General features: G+C 49.3%; 1 protein-coding gene across 2 annotated transcripts in view; it reads right to left on the bottom strand.

Annotated features, from left to right (window-relative positions):
- Positions 1 to 19686, bottom strand: part of LOC123757996 (partner of Y14 and mago) — a 102232-nt gene that overhangs the window by 16828 nt on the left and 65718 nt on the right. For both annotated transcript variants that reach the window (XM_069338918.1, XM_045742099.2), the window contains 2 exons: positions 17333 to 17475; positions 6430 to 6540 (listed from right to left, as the gene is read on the bottom strand). In XM_069338918.1, coding sequence (XP_069195019.1) covers positions 6430 to 6540; positions 17333 to 17475 — 254 coding nt within the window. The remainder of the gene's footprint in view (positions 1 to 6429; positions 6541 to 17332; positions 17476 to 19686) is intronic.

Genomic DNA, 19686 nt, shown 5'->3' with positions numbered 1-19686 from the left:
CGCCCCCCTCAAAAGTGAAAGGCCAGGAGAGCCAAACCCTGAGAACTCGGTAGACAAGTCCCACGAAGCGACCAGCCCCAAAGAGCCAAGGACCGTATCAAACTCCCGTGGTTCAGGCAATGGAACCACTGGGAGGCAGTCCGAATGGAGCTGGAGCTTTGATCCGTGAGCGATGCGCACCCTTCGGAGCGACATCCACACAGCCATGAAATACTGTGAGCCTGACAGAAGGACAGACACCCACCCTCCCTGGCCATCCTGGTGAGCACTGGTCACAAAACCCTAACCAAGAAACGACGCATCCATGAACACATCAAGCAAGGGCTCGGATTTTTCGTGATTCAGTGTCTTGGCGCCTGCCAAGGCATTGAACCCCGAAAAAACCAAAAGAGAAAGCCGGCGATACAGCAACCAGCACAAGGCCCCCGGAGGCCAAACCCAACGATCGCAAGAGAGGCAGAAGAGACGTCCCCGAAGGAACCAGAATAGCCGACAAAGCCAAACCTGACCAGGCAGTTAGACCATCATGGCAAAGTTCAAGTTCTCACACAAACCCTTGAGTAACTGTCTCGTGACCCGGGAGCCCCAGGAAACAGGCGAAGGCGGGACCGCAGCCGAACCAAAGCCTCTGGAGGGAGAGACAAGGAAGCGGTCCGAGCGTCCAACACAAGACCCAGCCAAGACCAAACCTGATGGGAGGTCTTCCTCCAGTTCACTAGGAACCCAAAATTGGCGAGCTGGGAAAAAACCAAATCCATAGCGAGTAGACACACGGATCGGCTGGAAGCCCACACCAGCAAGTCGTCGAGGTAGGCCAGAACCTGAACACCTAAAAGACTCAGACCGGCCACCACAACCCGGGTAAGGCGTGTGAAAACGAGAGGTGCCAGATTCAAACCGAACAGAAGGCAACAAAAGCAGTAACCCTGATGCCCCACAACAAAACCGAGCCATTCCCTGAACCCTGGATGAATCGGGACGTGCCAATATGCGTCCTTGAGGTCCAGGGACACCATCCAAACACTACACACAGAGATCACACTAACGTGATGCATCAAATGAACAAATCCACAAGGGCCGTGACGAGGATTCGAGCCTGCGTCCGGGAGCATCCCAGATACCCGGCTCCAACAGAAGACGAACCTGGGAGAGAGTAGTCATCCGAAAGGAGGGGCAATAAACCCATGGGTTCAGATGGGTCAAGTCCAGAATGACCCTGAGATCCACGCAGTTCCATTTCGGACCCGGAAACAGGAGGGAAACCCACCTGAGGGATGAGGTCGTTTTGACCACATCCAAGCAAACTCACTTCCGAGATGACCCGAACCGAGCTCAGGAGAAGAGGCCTGCCCCCCCCAACTCCGAACCCCCCAAAGGAGGAAGGGCCATCCAATGCCACCGCTTGCCGCACGAAACGACCCAAAAAGCCCATAAATTGTGGGACCAGGTGGGGGCATACAGAGCAAGCCTCCACCTCATCGCCCCGTCAATGGAACGAATTGCAAAAGGACGACGCCCCTTACAGAAACCTAACCTTCGCAGAGCAATCACCGCGCCGACCAGACGAAGATGGGACTGAAGGCTGCCGTGGCACCACTGGCCCACCACAACGAGAGGAAACGCAAAGCAAAAAACCAGAACACTGCATCACACAGGAGATGCGAACGCAGCCCCAGCAGGGCAGAACAAAGCACGCAATACCGAGTAAGGTATGAGAAGAACAAACCAGGACGTGAACAGTACGAAAACAAAAACACACCGCCCGAAAGGGAACACAAAGAAAAAGGCCAGAGCCAGGGCCTGAAACCAAGCACCTCCCGGCCCAACGAAAAGAAACTGCAGGGGCAGGAGAGGAAGAATGGAAGCGACATCCACCTGCATACAGTGGCACCTCGACTTACGATTGCCCCGACTTACGATAATTTCGAGTTACGATGTAAATTTGATCGAAAAATGCGACTCGACATACGATGTTGTCGTAGACTAACGATATTTGTTGGTACACGTTTCGGGCCACACGGGCCGACCTGCCTCAGTTTACTACAGCTGCCCGCTTAGTGACGATCACGCCTATAAGAAATTTCGTTTTTGTGGTGATTTTTTGCTTTTTGAACATAGGAGTAATTATTATATATCATGCCATGGGTCCCAAGAAAGTCAGTGGTAAGGTTCAACATATGAAAACCCATGTAAGGATGACCATAGAGCAAAAAAAGAGATCATTAATAAATATGAAGATGGTGTGCGGGTTGTTGAACTAGCTAGGCAGTACAACAAATCTCAGTCAACGATATCAATCATACTGGCTAAGAAAAAGAACATTATGAGTGCTAAAGTGGCAAAAGGCATATCAATAATCACGAAACATAGAACACAAACACTTGAGGATTTTGAACAGTTATTATTAATTTGGATACACAACAAGGAGTTAGCTGGTGATAGAGTTTCAGAGGCCATCATTTGTGAAAAAGCAAGGAAATTGCATGAAGACCTTTTAAACAAAACCCCTGAAACGAGTACTGTAATGCAAATGCGAAAGAGTTTAAGGCGAACAGGGGATGGTTTGAGAAATTTAGAAAAAGAAGTGTCATTCATAGTGTTGTGAGTGTTATGTGTTGCGAGCTGGTGGAGAAACACAGCGAAGAACTGACCACCGAAGAACTTTACAAGGAGCAGCAACAAGAGACAGCTGAGGAAATTTCTTCAGGGGAGGAGGAGACAGTACAGAATGTCCCTTCCTCATTAATTAAGAAAATGTGTGCAGCATGGGAAGAATTGCAAACTTTTGCTGAAACGACTCACCCAAATCACAGTGCAGTAGGCCGTTGCCTTAACCTTTTTAATGACACTGTGATGCCTCACTACAAAAATTAAAACACATGGAAAAACAAAAATCTCTGGAAACGTTTTTAGTGAGACAAACAAGCAGTGAATTACAACCAGGTCCTAGTGGTATGCAGGCAAACCGTAGGAGAGAGTGTACCCCAGAGAACTCATCACTGCCTGATGTTATAATGGAAAGGGACTCCCCTTCCAAACAGTAACTCCTCTCCTCCTCCCCCCTCCTCACCATCTTCCATACGTATCATGAGTCCTCCATAAAGGTAAGATAAACATATGCACTGTATTGTAGTTAGAAAAAAACATTGTATTTAGTATAAAATGTATTTGTAAGTTAATATTTTGGAGGGTGGGGAACGGATTAATTCATTTCCCTTTATTTCTTATGGGAAAAATCGCTTCGACTTACGATATTTCGTCTTACGACCCGTTTTTGGGAACGGATTACCATCGTAAGTCGAGGCCCCACTGTACAGGGCAACCCAGAAACTGTTAGTGCCAAACAAGGAGAAGATGAAAACTCAGAACCATAACCGAACACAGGGACGGTGCAAAAGCAGGGAACTGAACATGGACAAAGTCCAACCAAGCATTAGTAGAGTCAAAAAGCACATACAAAAACACACAACAATGTGTAGGAGAGAGAGAGAAAAATGGAAAAATACAAGAAAAAGACCAGAAAAACAGTCCAAGCACCAGCAGCTAGGGACAAGAGTGTAGAAGAAATATGAGGAACGAAGACGACGGGCAGCAATCGGGAACGAAAGAGTCACGACCTACTTTACACAAAGAATCCAATGTATATGGAAGGGCTCAGCCAGGAACTGCATGATGGTCAAGGAATGAGTGTCAAGATAAGACCCTGAAAGACGGGGCCGTGCCCCACCATGTAACAAATGACACAGACGAACAAGGAAGGCCACAGGAAGAAGCACGCAGTGGACCAAACAAAACGCCACAACTAATCTCCAACACTCATCCAAAACCCGTGAACTAGCACCTGGCCGAAAGAGATGCCGATCGCATAAACTCACCTGCAGAGTGTAGGCACTAATGTGTCACCACACATTTGAGCCAAGAATATTCCAGGAGCAGGAGGGTAGAGGTGAATGCGGTGCCCCAAACCCATATGCAGAGAAAAACTAGGCGTTCTCCCCATATCCCCATATTGGTAATCCAGAACACCCCAAGTATCTACGGGGCTCGGACTGGAGGGATAAGAGGAGCGAGAGAGGCGAAGCACCCGAGAAAAAAAGGACACGGAACACCAACACCTGTGTACACCGTCCATGAACAAAAACTCCCACGGTGCATACGCAGGACGCATGAGGTCCGAACCGCACAACCCGCCCGGCAGGAAGGGCGCCAACATTGAAGGAATGTTGGCAATGCTTCCTTCGCAGCATTGAAGGAATATTAGCAGTGCCGAGACAGAGCATGGAAAGAAAATATAATGAAAGAACGAGAGAGTACCGGAAACCAAGAAGCACGGAAGATGACCAACGAGTCCTAAAAAAGACTGGAGGAAACCTCACCGGAAGACGACAGACGTTCAAATAATATGAGAAGACTCGAAGACCTTCCCAAACCTTCGAAATCCGACAGAAGCAAGCACAAAATCACGAGGGCTCATAAAGGCATAGTCGCACCCGAGACCAAAGGTCATGCAGAACCCCGATACGAGGGGAACACTACCTCGACATGACAGAGAATTCCTGTCTCAGAGAAGAAGGGTGAGAAAATGGAGAATACCCACCGACAGGACGGAACCGACGGACCTGAAGGGATAAGGAACCGAACCCAGGGAGGAGCCGATGCCCAACAACTTGTACGCAGAGGGGGGGAAAAGGAAAAAAAAACCCACTCCCTGTAAACGCAAGCCACGCTCAGAGGGGTAGAAAACCCCAGGGTCTAACGGGGTCTAGAAAGGAAGCCCACTGGCAGAAGCATACATCACAGCTGGAGGAACAGGCTCTGTCGGTACCCCAGAAGGGGAAATCCCCGAGACCGCCCGAGTCTCAAGACCATTGAAACCCCGCCCCGAGCCTGAACCCACAGACGGTGAGAATCCGGATGCAGAGAGGAAAGGGGGCCAGACTAAACCACAACAGCAAAAAAACAAGGGGGCGCAGACTAAAACAAAACCAAAGCGACCAACACCCCCAAGCTCCGTCACAACAACCAAAATGGGGCAACCTTGGGGCTTCCGGGGAGCAAACAACCTAGCTCGTTGCAACCACCTGAACCCACAAAGTCAGCAAAGGACTGGGTAACTGAATCACAAACAAGCAACAAAACTCGCAGGACTCCGGGTCGAAGGTGCCACCGACCCAACAGGAAGCAGACGGAGGCAAAAACAATGAGAGTCATCCTGAGACAAGGGGGACAGAGCAACCCTCAAACTCGCACAAAGCGAGGGGGAACTCAAGGGTGACATTCATCGAACCCATGCGTCCCTCGTGGGGATTCCCAGGGTCCTGAGGCGGAACTCATGCTCAAGGAAGCCAAGGCAAGGTACTGTTAACCGGCATCTAAGTCTAACAAACAACTTTCTAAGAACTGAACCCCCGGAAAGTGTACACTCACAGGGACCAAGCAGAGGGCACCACCAGAATAGAGAAGAGTACTCAGGACACGGGGGGCAATAACCAAGGCAGATCCCCCCACCAGGCAGGCAAACAAAAAGAAAAAGGAAACCCCGCAAGAGGACAGTGTACCCAGGCGGAGCAGAGCTGGCCGCTATGATTGGTGAAAACAAGCTGCGCAGTACCCTGCGCCCCTTACCATTGAAAACTACCCTGTTGGGAGACCCTAAGGCCCTAAGGCGAACAAGGGAGACAGAACACCCTAGCACACAAAGGGCTGCCGAAAACCGAGCAGTAAACGGCCAAGCAGAGGCAGAACCCAAGGAACCTGTGGAAGGTGGCCCCAAGCCACCTTCAGCAGTACTTACTGGGCACTTAGGAAAGGAAACGCTAGGCGCATGGAGCCCGAGTACTGAAGAATCACTCCTGGCCTGCACACCCCCCTATAAAACAGCCACCACGCCACAAGGCACAGAGCTGAGACTAAGACTGGAGCCAGAGCACACGACTTCTGCTTAGCGTATCAGCCTCAAAACTGGGGTCTGGGGCTCCCCCTTCCCCCTCCCGGGGAAGGGGGAGCTGCGCAGACCGCGGCAACATGGTGATGTCATGCTCGTTAGCTTGTTTTTATTTTGGGAATTCTGTCCACTAGTTCGGCTCTCAGTAGCAATTTCTTAACTAGAATAGGGGTTTGTTTTGGGATGCTTACCTTTCTGGGGTGTCTAACCCGGTCGATGGCAGACATAGAATGCTTCCAACCTCACGGGGGTTTCTATAGGCCACTGCTCCTCGTGCCTCTCTGAAGGGAGGGGGGCAAGGTTCTGGCTCGTGGTCCCCCAGTAGGCCTAAGAACTCCATACACATGACTGATGCCAAAGTCTGACATTAGCAATATTAGCCTGGATAGCTCCGGGAGCCGACAGGGCTCTTCCCAGAAATACAAATAAATACATTGCAAAATCATAAAATAACACATCAAAAAGTACAAAATATTGCAAATTACCTGTATTTGAAATGTGCACATTTTCTAAATCTTTCGTTATATCCGAGTCTGCTGCTGCAGCTTTCTTTTTTGCTGCTGCTGCTTTCTTTTTTTGTGACTTGGACATGCCACCTGTGAAGAGAACACTCAATATGTATAGTGAAATCAATTCAATAAAATTTAATATTTCTCATTACATTAAAGGCTAACAAATGGAAAATCAAGTGAAAAAAGCATATATACAGCTTTAGTATATGTGATGAATAAAAGGTTCGCTAGGTATTAAAATCTATACTCGTAATCGTAGATGGAAACAAACGTGCAGTACAAGTTATGTACTGTATTACTAGTACACAAGATGTTCTCTATAGTGAAATACTTTGACACACTAACAGCCCCATTCTGAGGAGGAAAAATTGCTGACCTGGAGAGCATGCAAAACATCTTTTACAGCTAAAATCCACTCAATAAAATATCTAAATTATTTAGACAATCTAAAATCTTTAAATCTGTATTACCTAGAGTGCAGGTGGGAGAAATACATAATAATTTACATTTGGAAAATATCAGAAGGACTGGTTCCAGATCTGCACACAGAAATAACTCCACATGAGACCAGAAGGCATGGCAGGATGTGCAAAATAGCCCCACTGAAAAGCAGAGGCAATAGGCACACAGAGAGAGAATGTGATAAACCACCAAGGCCCAAGACTTTTCAACATTTCCCCCTCACATACAGAACTGACTGCTCTCTTGAGTGTTCAAAAGATAACTCAATAGACACCCTCAAAGGATACCTGATCAACCAGGATGTGACCCATACATTATGCTGCAAGCAGCCACAATGAACAACCTGGTTGATCAGAAGCAGGAGGCTTGATCAGAGACCAGGTCGCAGGGACATTGAACCTCAGAATCATCAACGGGTAGATACTATACATGTTTCACGCCTAACAATATATAGTGCTGTACAGCAGTGCAGTACATATATAGTATACATGGAACAAGGTATTTGATGGAAAGGTAAAAGTAGATGGTGACTGTGAGCTTGTGGAGAATAGCCTGTTCAAGTATATGTGATGCACTAAATAATTAACCACTGCACTGCTTTGCATTAAAGTATGACAACCCCGTGGTGCACCAAAAATAAATTATTTTCAAAAAATTCTTTTCTCTTCTTATATTGTTAAAATGCAGTCTCTGATCATGGGAAAACTAAAAAAAAAAAATAATGTAAATGACGTACTTTAGCCGTGATGGAGGTGGAAATATGAGCAAATTATGGGCGCCAAGCGATGGAGCATTCAAGGTCACTTGGCCGCGCCACTCCGTGGGGCAGCAGTTGCCGCGAATATAATGTTTCATAATTATTTTGGTGTTTCTCATTCGTTTCTTTTCTCTTTTTTTGCTGTAATATTATTCAAATGTGTGTAATATGTGGAATTTATATTGTGCAATGTGTGGAACATCGCTATGCTCAAAATTATGGGGCTCATATATGTGACATATATATTATATTCTACGATCAATCAAACAGTGTCTGCTATTATTTCACTATCAAACAGTGTCTGCTATTATTTCACTATGTACACACATTGTTTATACCTATCTACATGTGTGTTCACCATAACAAACCACTAAGTTGGTATGATGAGTCAAAACAATAAGAGTGGGTGTGAGAGTATGGTCTCTCAAGATATCCCACAATTGACTTGAATGGCTCATTGTGGTGCACCGTGCACCTAGTCGTGCACAAGGCACTATCTCTGTTAATCCTGGATGTAAACTGTCATGCAGGGCGTCCCCAGGATGCCCACACAACCAGGAATACTTATATAATACGGAGGCCGCCGTATGCCCAAGGGTAAATTAGATACAGGGAAATTAAGCATACTTGCCATAGAGTTGGGAAGCACACAGTGGAAGGTGCAAGGCGTGGCAGAGAGGGAACGCCAGCGAGGCGACAGATAAGATCTGACCTATGGAGTCAGCCTCAACCGGCGCGATGGAAAATAACAACAGTGACAGTGACGTGTTCATGATGTCACCTCTGCTACTGATCATGTAACGATCAATATCATTGGTTCCAGTACCTTGGCAACAACACCATTGGTCAATTGTAGAGCTTGTATTTATGCCCATGAGGAGCTCTGCAATCCCTTGCAATAGTATTCACGTGAGGAAGTCTGTACATGGTGGTCGTGTTCTTCTGTCTATTTGGCCAATAGACAGAACACCATCCATTCCTCACCGTCATGTTAAACTCAGCGTCTTTTCGATATATTAACGTTCGCCCGGAAACGCAATCATGACTATATTGTTTAGAAGCCTTCTAGTGTGACAAATCACCACAGACTGGTATCAGGTAACCCTTGATGACAAATTGAGATCATCTGTGAGTGACCTAGAGTGAACTAAGGCAGTGCCGCTACCTAAGTAATCTGTGTGTCACTTTTGTCACAGTGTACCGCATGGTACCATATAATCAGCCGCTGCCAGCCCCCCCTCAGACCTGAGCGTGTAGCCAGCCGCCGACACTCGCTCTGCCCTCACTGTACTACGTGATGTCATCATCTGTCACCACTTTACTCACCGCCAGTGCCATCAAGTGGGTGTGTGTCTGTCTGTCAAGCATACAGCACACCCTCCTATGCGAGTACCCTCTGTGTCAAGTACGGTTTGTTGAAAAAACCTGTTGTCAATGGTCTCACATCGTAATGAGCGAAACCAGCTATCAGGCCACCTATGAGTTCTTGCATAAATGTGCACGAGTGAGTGAATGGGAGAGGAAGCCTACCTGTAAGTACAAGATCTTGTGTTTTGTTATTGTGTCTGTCTGTGTGTTGATCTGAGGGATCAACCACAGTTCTCACCTTCTCATACCTGACCCAGGTATTGGTAGACACCCGACAGTGTATGTGTGTTTATCTGTGTAGTGTCACGACATTACACTCATCTGTGAATGTGAGTTTCACATACACCACACATTTAGTTATTGTGTGACATTATTATTGTGCATGATTATTGCCTGTTCCATTGACAGTGCCATTGTGATTTATTGTGCATAATCATTACCCGAGTATCCGGTTGGAACTCTTGTGACCCTTTGCACACCGGCAGTTAGGTTTGCCATGTTAATGAGTGGCTGTTAATTGTGTTAAGTTAGGTGTTTCTACACGAGTGGATCAGAATCGATTAGTCAGACGTCAAGAGTCTCGCTAATGCAACCATAGCCTTTCTGACGCCAATCTAAAGTAAATCAAGCACCCATTGTATTAGTGGTAAGTTTGTAAATAAACTACAGTGGCACCTCGACATACGATTGCCCCTACTTACGATAATTTCGAGTTACGATATAAATTTCATAGAAAAATGCGACTCGACATCCGATATTTGTTGGTACACGTTCGGGTCGGCCGAGTGCGTGGTTCCCGGTCACGCGGTCCGACCTGCCTCAGTTTACTACAGCTGCCCGCTTAGTGACGATCGCGCCTATAAGAAATTCTGCTTTTGTGGTGATTTTTTGCATTTTGAACATTAAAGTAATTATTATATAATATGCAATGAGTCCCAGGAAAGTCAGTGGTAAGGCTCAAAGCACACTATACATTCAGTCTCATTAAGTACAGTAATTATCAAAAGAAGGTGCCAAACCAGAAAGACTATTTAGCATCTTCTGTGTCACAAGATATTCAAATGTGAGCAAAAAGACAAAAATTTGTGTTATCAAGTGGTGGAGTACTACACTGCAAAAAAAAACCCAGCGTTGAATGTAATGAAACGCCATTTTCTGGGTGAGTCCCAGAGGCTCCCCGGAGCTATCCATGGCTGATATGGATACCCTAACTATTTTGCATCAGTCGATGTGGGTGAAGTTCTAGGCCTACCGGGGACCATGAGCCAGAACCTGGCCCCCCTCACAGAGGCACGGGGAGCAATGGCCCATGGAAATACACATGTGATTTGGAGCATTCTATATCTGCCATCGACTGGGACAGGCACCCAAAAAGGTAAGCGCCACAAAACAAACCCCTATTCTGGTTAACAACTAAAATCGACAAACGAGTGGACAGAACTCCCCCAAAAGAAAAATGAGCAAACAAGCATGAGGTCACACGAGCCGCGCTGCATGTCTGTGCAGCTCCCCCCTCCCCGGGAGGGGAAAGGGGGAGCCTTAGACCCCCGAGCCGGCGATCCTCGCCCCAGTTCAGAGCTGGATATCAAAAACCGCGAAAAACCGCCGACTGGAGGGTGGGAGGGTACCGGGGAGCCTCCGGGACTCACCCAGAAAATGGCGTTTCATTACATTCAATGCTGGTTTTCTGGGGGGAGCCCCTACTGCTCTCCGGAGCTACTTCACCAAAGACTACCAAAGAAATCCAAGGGGACTTACCCGGGAGGCAGTCGGCACTCTACTCCTCAATGCGAAGTCGAGACAACGGGCTCAGCGGGCCGACCTAAAGCAGCACAGGCCCGACTGGGCCCAGAAACGTTCATAAGGTAGCATGCAGCCAGGACGATGTTCGACCGCCAAAATCCCCGTGCCCGAATAGACAGCAGCAAGAGCAGCAAACTTACGAACGTCATGGGCACGGGGATAGACCGCAGGCTGGCTGAATTTAATAATGCTGTGGACGACCTGAGAGACCCGAACCCGCGAACAGGGAAGAAGGGAAATCGGATCAACCCAAAGCACGTCCTCGGACACAGAAGCCGTGGCGCGCAGATAACGGTGGAGGGCCGCAACCGGACACAACACATGGTGGACCCCCGGCCTGACAAACCAAGCATCAACAACCCAAGGACCCCTCCGGAAAGCAGGGGTCTCATTCTTCACCAGAAAAGAGGGAGACTGTTGCAGACAAACATACCGAAGACCACGACCAAAGGAGCAAAAACCTCTGTGCCGGAGAAGAGCATGAAGTTCCACCACGCGACCCCCAGAGGCCAATGCCAACAGAAAAAGAGCCTTAGCAAAACAATCTTGAACCAAAGGGGCAACAACAAACCGAGGGAAAAAAGATAGAAGAGCACTCTGTCCAAAGACCAGGACGGCTCAGGCGGCGCATGAGCAAGCCGGAGGTGAAACAATGCCCGAGACAGCTTGCGAAACGGCACAGAAGTAACATTAATACCGAAAGCAAGCTGCAGCGGCTTCGCCAGCGCCGCACGATACGAGGCGACAGCATTAGGCATCAGATGACGGTCCTGAAACAACCAAGAGAGAAAGGACAACACCACCCGAATCGAAAGCAAGGAACAACAACGAAGGGCCAAAAAGAACCGGAAGGACCGCAAAGAAACTTCATACTGCCGCCGAAAGGAACCCCGCAGGTGAGAGACCAACAACGAAGCCACCTACCCACCATAAAGATGGTGATAAACATGAGTCAAAAACACCAAACGCGAAGACTCGCGGAGAAGAGCGAGCCAGTCACATACCGGACTGGCCCAATCTCCTGAAAGAGGTGGAGCCGCAGGAAAACCTCCAGGTTCGGACACTGGGCAAGCAGCTCCTGAAACCACGGCTCGGCCGGCCACCACGAGGCCAAGAGGACCACTCAACCCTGGTAAGTCTCCAAGTGAGCCAGGACCTGGAGCAGCAGCCGAACCAGGGGAAAGAGGTACAGGAACCCCCACCTCGACTAGTCCTGCCGAAAGGCGTCGATCCCAAAAGCCTCGCAGACGGGGAAGGGCCCCACGTAAACCGGAAGACGCCTCAACCACGCCGACGCGAAGAGGTCAACTTCCGGGCGCCCGAACGTCCAGCAGAGCCAACTGAAGGAGTCGGCGTCGACTGTTCATTCCGTGGACAGGGGAATGAACCTGGACAGGCCGTCCGCCAAGATGTCGGACACCCCCGGACGTGAACCACCAGGAGAGCCAAACCCCGAGAACTCAGCAGACGAGTCACCCGAAGCGACCAATCCCAAAGAGCCAAGGACCGCATCGAACCCCTTCAGTTCAGGCAATGAACCACTGGGGAGCAGTCCGAATGGAGCCGAATCGTTGATCCGCGGGCGACCCAATCCCTCCGAAGTACAAACCCCACTGCTGCGAACTCCCGCACCGTGCTGTGGACCCGACGGAAGGGCAGACCCCACCGCCCCTGGCCGGCCTGGTGAGCAAGTCACAAAACCCCAGCCCAGAGATGATGCATCCGTGAACACATCGAGCGAGGGCTCGGGCAGGCGCCAAGGCACTGAACCCCGAAAAACCCGAAGAGGAAGCCGGCGACGCAGCAGCCGACGCAAAGCCCCCGAGGGCCAAACCCAACGATCGCGAGAGAGGTGGAAGGGATGTCCCCAAAGGAACCAGAACAGCCAACGAAGCCAAACCCGACCCGGCGGGTAGACCAACATCGCGAAGTTCAGGCTCCCGCACAAACCCTCGAGCAACCGCCGGGTGACCCGGGAGCCCCCTAGAAACAGACACAGGCAAGACCATAGCCAAAGGAGAGACTCTGGAGGAAGAGACAAGGAAGCGGTCCGAGAGTCCCACACAAGAAGACCCAGCCAGGACTGAACCTGGGAGGCACCAGACGGGACTTCCAACAGTTCACCAGGAACCCGAACCCGGCGAGCTGGGAAAGCACCAACTCCCTGGCGAGCAGACACGCGGACCGACTGGGAGCCCAAACCAGCCAGTCGTCGAGGTAAGCCAACACCCGAACACCTAACAGAAGCAGACGGGCCACCATGATCCGGGTAAGGCGTGTGAACATGCGAGGTGCCAGATTCAACCCGAAGGGGAGACAACGAAAGGGGTAACACTGATGCCCCACAACAAAACCAAGCCAGTCCCGGAACCCCACATGAATAGGGATGTGCCAATATGCGTCCTTGAGGTTCAGGGACACCATCCAAGCGCCCGGCTCCAACAGAAGCTGGACCTGGTACAGAGTGGTCATCTGTAACGAGGGGCAAGAAACCCAAGGGTTCAGACGGGACAAGTCCAGAATGAACCACAGGTCCGCACAGTCCCGTTTCAGAACTGGAAACAGGCAGGAAACCCACCTGAGGGACGGCGTCGTTTCGACCACGCCCAAGCGCACCCACTCCAAGATGACCAGACGGAGCGCAGGAGAGGAAGCCTGCCCCGTCAGCCCCGAACCCCCCCGTAGGAGGAGGAGCCACCCAACGCCACCGCAGGTCGCGAGACACGACCCGAAAAGCCCATAAATTGTGAGACCAGGCAGGAGCGAACAGTCAGCCTGCCCCCCCCAAACGCCTCGTCAATGGGGCAAACCGCGAAAGGGCCGCTGCCCCTTACGAGAACCCGACCTGCGTGCAGAGGGAACACCGCGCCGACCAGGCACAAGGTGGGACCGCAGGCGGCACCGGCACCGAGCCCGACACCTGTGGCCCACCCCGACGAACGGAACCGTGAGCCCTGGTACGACCTCGCCGGGAAGGAACCCCCCCGGTTTCCCTGAAGCACCAACAACTCAGACATAGGGCGGCAAGAGGAAGAAGCTGCCTGAATATAACGCTCAACCACAGAAGCCTCAAAAAGCAGAGGACAAAAGGGAGAAGACAACCTAAGAACCAGGGCCCAAGCGGATTCCAAGGAGGAACCAAGGACCGCCTGACGACACGCGAAATGCGCAGCGAAAAACCGCAGCAACACCTCCCGCAGGATCGGCACAAAGAGCTTCAACATGGCAGACGACGCCCGAGCAGCCGAGATCAAGGCGTCAGACCCAGGAACGGCCCCAAGCTCCTCAACGTCCTCCGCAAGCCAATTTGAAGATAGCTCTAGGAGGGAAAAGAAAGACAGGACCGAAGCCAAAAAGCCACGAGCGCGCAAATCCTCCGCCACAAGAGCAGCCGACAGGGAAGGAACCAGCACATGGAGCTGCACCGCACCAACATCCCGCAGAACGGCAGGAGCGAAAAGACACTCATTAAGGTGCTCAAATCGCTCCCCAGGTAAACCTGTACCACCGTCAACGCCTCACGGCACTCAAACGTGCGGGTCCAACAGAACGAGTCCCAAGCATCCAGCGAAAACAAGGGATAGTCTGCAAGCCAGGACGACCCTGGAACCTCATAACGCACCCAGTAAGGACACAATGATCCAAACCTGAATGAAGAAGGATCCATTATGGAGGCGTACTCCGGGTCACGCAGGAGGTAAGCCACAAAGGCCGATCGCACCTCGGGCGGAGAGATGCAGGTAGCCGAAAACCTCCGGAAAGACGGAACCGAAGAATTCACAGGGACACGGAACCGAACCGGGAAAGGAGCAGAACCCAAGTCCAAATCGTACGCAGAGGGGGAAAAGGAAAACCCTACTCCTTGCAACAGTAAGCCCCACTCAAAAGGACGGAAAATCCAGGCGGGGTCCAATGGAGCCCAAGGCCCCCAAGTCAGCTCCTCCCCAACCCCAGGAGCCTCTACACCAGGCCCCGGGGCCAAACCGTCCTCCAAGGCCCGGCCTCACAAGAAAAAGCCGGGGCAGCCGAAAGAGCAGGAAGAGAAGGGGACCACTGGTCAGACCCCGGAGCATCGGCCGGAGGAACAGACTCGAATGCCTCCGTAGCCACCCCGGACGGGGCAACCCCCGAAACTGCCCGAGTCTCGGAAACCTCTACACCCCACCCTGACCCCGAAGCCCTCAGACGCCTAGGGGCTGGAAGCAGGGGGGGGGGGGTGGACCAAATTAACCACTGAAGGGGAAGAACAAGGGAGTGCAGACGGAACCAAGACCGAAGCAACTAACACCCCCAAGTCCAGGTCCCTATACACACAGTGGGGCAGCCTCGGGGCGTCCGGGGAAGCGACAACCCGAGCACGTTGCAACAACCTAAACCTACCTTGCAATGCACGAGCTGCCTGCACCCGAAGCAATTCATCAGCAGACTGGGTGAATTGAGTCACGAACAAGCAACACAGCTCGCAGGACTTGGGGGCAAAGGTGTCGCCGACCCAACAGGCAGCATGACGGAGGCAAAAACAATGAGAGTCACCCTGAGACAAGAGGACAGAGCAACCCTCAAACTCGCACATAGCGAGACGGGACGCAAGGGTCTCCTCCATCGAACCCGAGAGCCCCCGCGGGGTTACCTAGGGCCCCTAGACTGGGTCTGCTAAGGGTTATCCCAGGCAGGGCACTGCTAAACGGCATCCCAAACTACCAAGCAAACTGCTAAAAGCTGAACCTACGGGACGTGTTCACTCGCGAGGGCTAAGCAGGGCGTGCCACCACACAAACGACCCTAATATAAGGGGAAGGGAAAAACACAAGGCAGAACCCCCACCAGGCAAAAACAAAAAGAAAAGAAAAACCACGCAAGTGGACAACGTACCCAGAGGGAACAAAGCCGGTCGCTGTTATAGGTGAAAACTAGCTACGCAGTACCCTGCGCCCGACCAGTGCTATAACTACCACTAACCCCAAGGTAAACAAGGGAGGAAAACCCCCAAACACTCGGGGCGGCCAAACGGCAGCAGCGAAAAGCCAACAGAGGTAGACCCAAGGTGACTTGTGGAAGGCAACCCCAAGCCCCAAGGGCAGTACTTACAGGGCACTCAGGGAAGGTGACCCTAAGCACATGCAGCCCGAGTACCTGAGAATACTACTCCCAGCTCACACGACCACCGTAAGAGCAGCACTGAAAACAAGTCACAGCACTGAGACAAGACTGGAGCTGGAGCCACACGACCGTGCATGATCCCATCAGCCGAGGAACTGGGGCGAGGATCGATGGCTCAGGGGTCTGGGGCTCCCCCTTCCCCCTCCTGGGGAGGGGGGCGCTGTGCAAACATGCAGCGCGGCTCGTGTGGCGTCGTGCTTGTTTGCTCATTTTTATTTTGGGGGAGTTCTGTCCACTCGTTTGTCGATTTTAGTTGTTAATCAGAATAGGGGTTTGTTTTGTGGCGCTTACCTTTTGGGTGCCTGTCCTGGTCGATGGCAGATATAGAATGCTCCAAATCACATGTGCATTTCTATGGGCCATTGCTCCCCGTGCCTCTGTGAGGAGGCCAGGTTCTGGCTCGTGATTCCCGGTAGGCCTAGAACTCCACCCACATCGACTGATGCAAAATAGTTAGGTATCCATATCAGCCATGGATAGCTCCAGGGAGCCATAGGGGCTCCCCCCCAGAAAATTACTGAAATTTATCCATGATGGCTCTTTGTAATGCCATGTTGTGTGTTGTGATTGAATGAGGGTAATCTGTTAATATCACACTGCTTCTCTATTGTTCCTGGGCTGATGTTATTCTCATGAACACAATAAATGGATAATAAATGATAATTATAATAAACTGCATTTTCAAGTCAAAAGTTACACAAAAGGGAAAATGACAGAATAGTTATTATTCAGTTAATATCCTCGATTCCTTATTATACTTGAAAACTTCTCATTCTTGATAAAGTGTCACATGTAGGATCTTTCCCAGACAATGCCAGCAATCTTCAAATGGTAAATACATTGAAGAGACACATGAAAAATTTGTCAAAGAAAATGCACATTCGGTTTAAATAGTCACTGATAATGAAGCTGCCACCACTTGTATGTAAATTATTATTTTTTTATAAATACAAATGCCAGTGTTGACCAGACCATCAACCAGGTTAGAGACCAGACCACAGGGACATTGATTGCCGGAACCAACTCAAGGTAACTTCTAAGTGACCATTCCTTACAAGCCGATTTCTAGTAATTATCTACACATCTCACATTTTTGGCTTTCTTTGCCAACAGATATTTTCTGTACTCTTTTCTATTACTTATTCCTTTTTAACTACTTATAATAATTTAATTTAAAAATCGTTAAAAAGTATGTAAAGTAAATATTTTTTATCATCAAAACTTCAGAAATGATTAAAATCTTACACTCCATCATAATTTGTCTGAATATCCCATGCAAATTGGAGCCACAGCAATCTAAGATAAAAATTCTTGGTATTTGCTCACCTTGTTTTGTCGGTAATGTTAACCCAGGAATGCCTACATCATCTGTTTGCTGACGAGCTTTCATAGTAGCAACATCAGCTGGGGCAAGACCTACTGGGTAGTCTGGTCGATTTTTGGCCCATTGCTTCCCTTTACTTTCATATCTGAAATAAAGCCAGCATTGAATGTAATGAAACACCATTTTCTGGGTGAGCCCCAGAGGCTCCCTGGAGCTATCGGGCTCCGGTGTGATATATTAGACTGGGGGCATTAGTCTGGAGTTTGACCTACCGGGGACAACGAGCCAGAACCTGAGCCCCTCAGAGAGGTTGCAGAGAGCAATGGCCCTGGAAAACCCACATGGTTGGGGGTTTTCCTTATTTGCCATTGACTGAGGTTAGGCACCCAGAGGTAGGTAGGCATAACAAATACCCCACATGGTAAGAAAAGAAAAGTACAAAGAAAAACCGAACACAGAGATAGAGCTCCCATAGAAACAAGGAAATAAGCAAATGTCACACTCTACCGTTGCCCTACTTGTCCACACAGCCCCCCCCCCTCTCGTGGGGGAAGGGGGAGAAGGAGAGTGGGGGGGGGTGCGGGAGCCCCAGACCTCCTTGCCCAGACTACATAGGGTCACAAGTGTGGGGGTGGGGTGGTTATGTACATTGACACCTCGGCTTACGAACTTTTCGGGTTATGAGCTCAATTTGTTCGTAAAATCTGAATCGGGTTACGAACTTTGCCTCGGGTAACGTAGTTTGCCGACATGTGTATGGGCGCCCCTAGTGCGTGGTGGCATAGTGACCACACCTCAGTTTACCAGTGCATCCCCGCCTAGTGACAATCGTGTTTGAATTCTTTGTAAAGAATCAGTTTTTTTTTGGATTTTGGGGTATTTGAACATACTGTAAGAGTAATTATTATATATCTCGCCATTGGTCCCAAGAAAGTCAGTGGACAGGTTCAACCTAAGAAAATAGTTGCGAGTAGAGGAAGTAGAGTATTTCCTGTCCTCATTAAGAAAATGTGTGCAGCACAGGAAGAACTGCAAAGTTTGTTATAAAATACTCACCCAGATAAAGCTATATCAGGCCATTGCATTGACTTTTTAAATGACAATGTGATGTCTCACTACAGAAAAATGTTAAATGTAGGGAAAAAACAAGTGTCTTTAGACAGATTCTTAGTAAGACAAGCAAGCGGTGAGCCATAACCAGGTCCTAGCGGTACTCCTGCAAAACGTATGGAAGAGAGTACCGCAAAGAAGTCATCACTGCCGGATGTTATAATGGAAGGGAACTTCCCTTCCAAACACCTCTCCTCCCCCCACCCCCTCCTCACCGTCTTCCATACGCCAACAAGAGTCAACAATAAAGGTAAGCAATAACTTGTACATACTTTAGTACTAAAGATTTGGATGAATTAGGTATAAAATTTACTTTGAATTCAATATTTTTGGGAGTGTAGAATGGATTAATTCAATTTACATTATTTCTTATGGGAAAATTCACTTCGGTTAACAAATTTTTGGGTTACGAACCATCTCTGGGAACAGATTAAATTCATAAGCTGAAGTACCATTGTATTTTAATGTTGTCTAAGGGAAATAAAGGCTTTTACTTGAGCTAAGGGAAATTCAAGGATTAGGAAAAGCAGCCAAGTAGATATGTGACAAAGATATGTACAAGACACACTATATATTACATCGCATAAATTCACTCCTTACAACTCAAGGTTATTCTGAAGGAAACAACATATAATAATAATTGCCCAAACCTGCTCTGGGCTCCCTATGGTTTTTAGTCTCAAGCTGGAACTGGGCTCACAGCTACCACACTTGTCAACTGGTGACATACGCATATAAACCCTTAGGAAACCTGGACACTCTTTCAAAAATACTGCTCAGAAGACTGTCAGTGTACTCTACCCTTCCTTACAACCCTGTTACTATTATACAATGGCTTATCTGACTGAACAGCCGGAGAAATCCCTCAGAAAACAAGGACTGGTTGTCAATGTTCCTCCTTGTGTCAGGTCAAGATGGCGTCCGTCCCTCTTACATCTGGTTGATACCTGGTTGATGAACCAGGTGCATCATCGTAACGGGTGCAGGTGGTAACGGGCGCATCATCGCCCATTAATCCTCTATTCTTAAACATTACCAATCAAACCCTTTATTGACTTCATTTACCATATTCCCCATACAGGTTTTTTGATTAAGTCCATTTTTCCTTCACATATTGCTATTCCAATACACGTTATTCTTAAACAATCTCCAGCTGAAGGGCACCAGGAGGACGAATCCAGCGAGAGAGGCGGAAGGGGCATCCCCAAAGAAACCAAAACAGATCCCGAAGCCAAACCCGACCTGG

This window comes from Procambarus clarkii, chromosome 40 (assembly GCF_040958095.1).
Source record: "Procambarus clarkii isolate CNS0578487 chromosome 40, FALCON_Pclarkii_2.0, whole genome shotgun sequence".
Lineage (NCBI taxonomy): Eukaryota > Metazoa > Arthropoda > Malacostraca > Decapoda > Cambaridae > Procambarus > Procambarus clarkii.
This window is presented reverse-complemented; position numbering and strand designations above follow the sequence as displayed.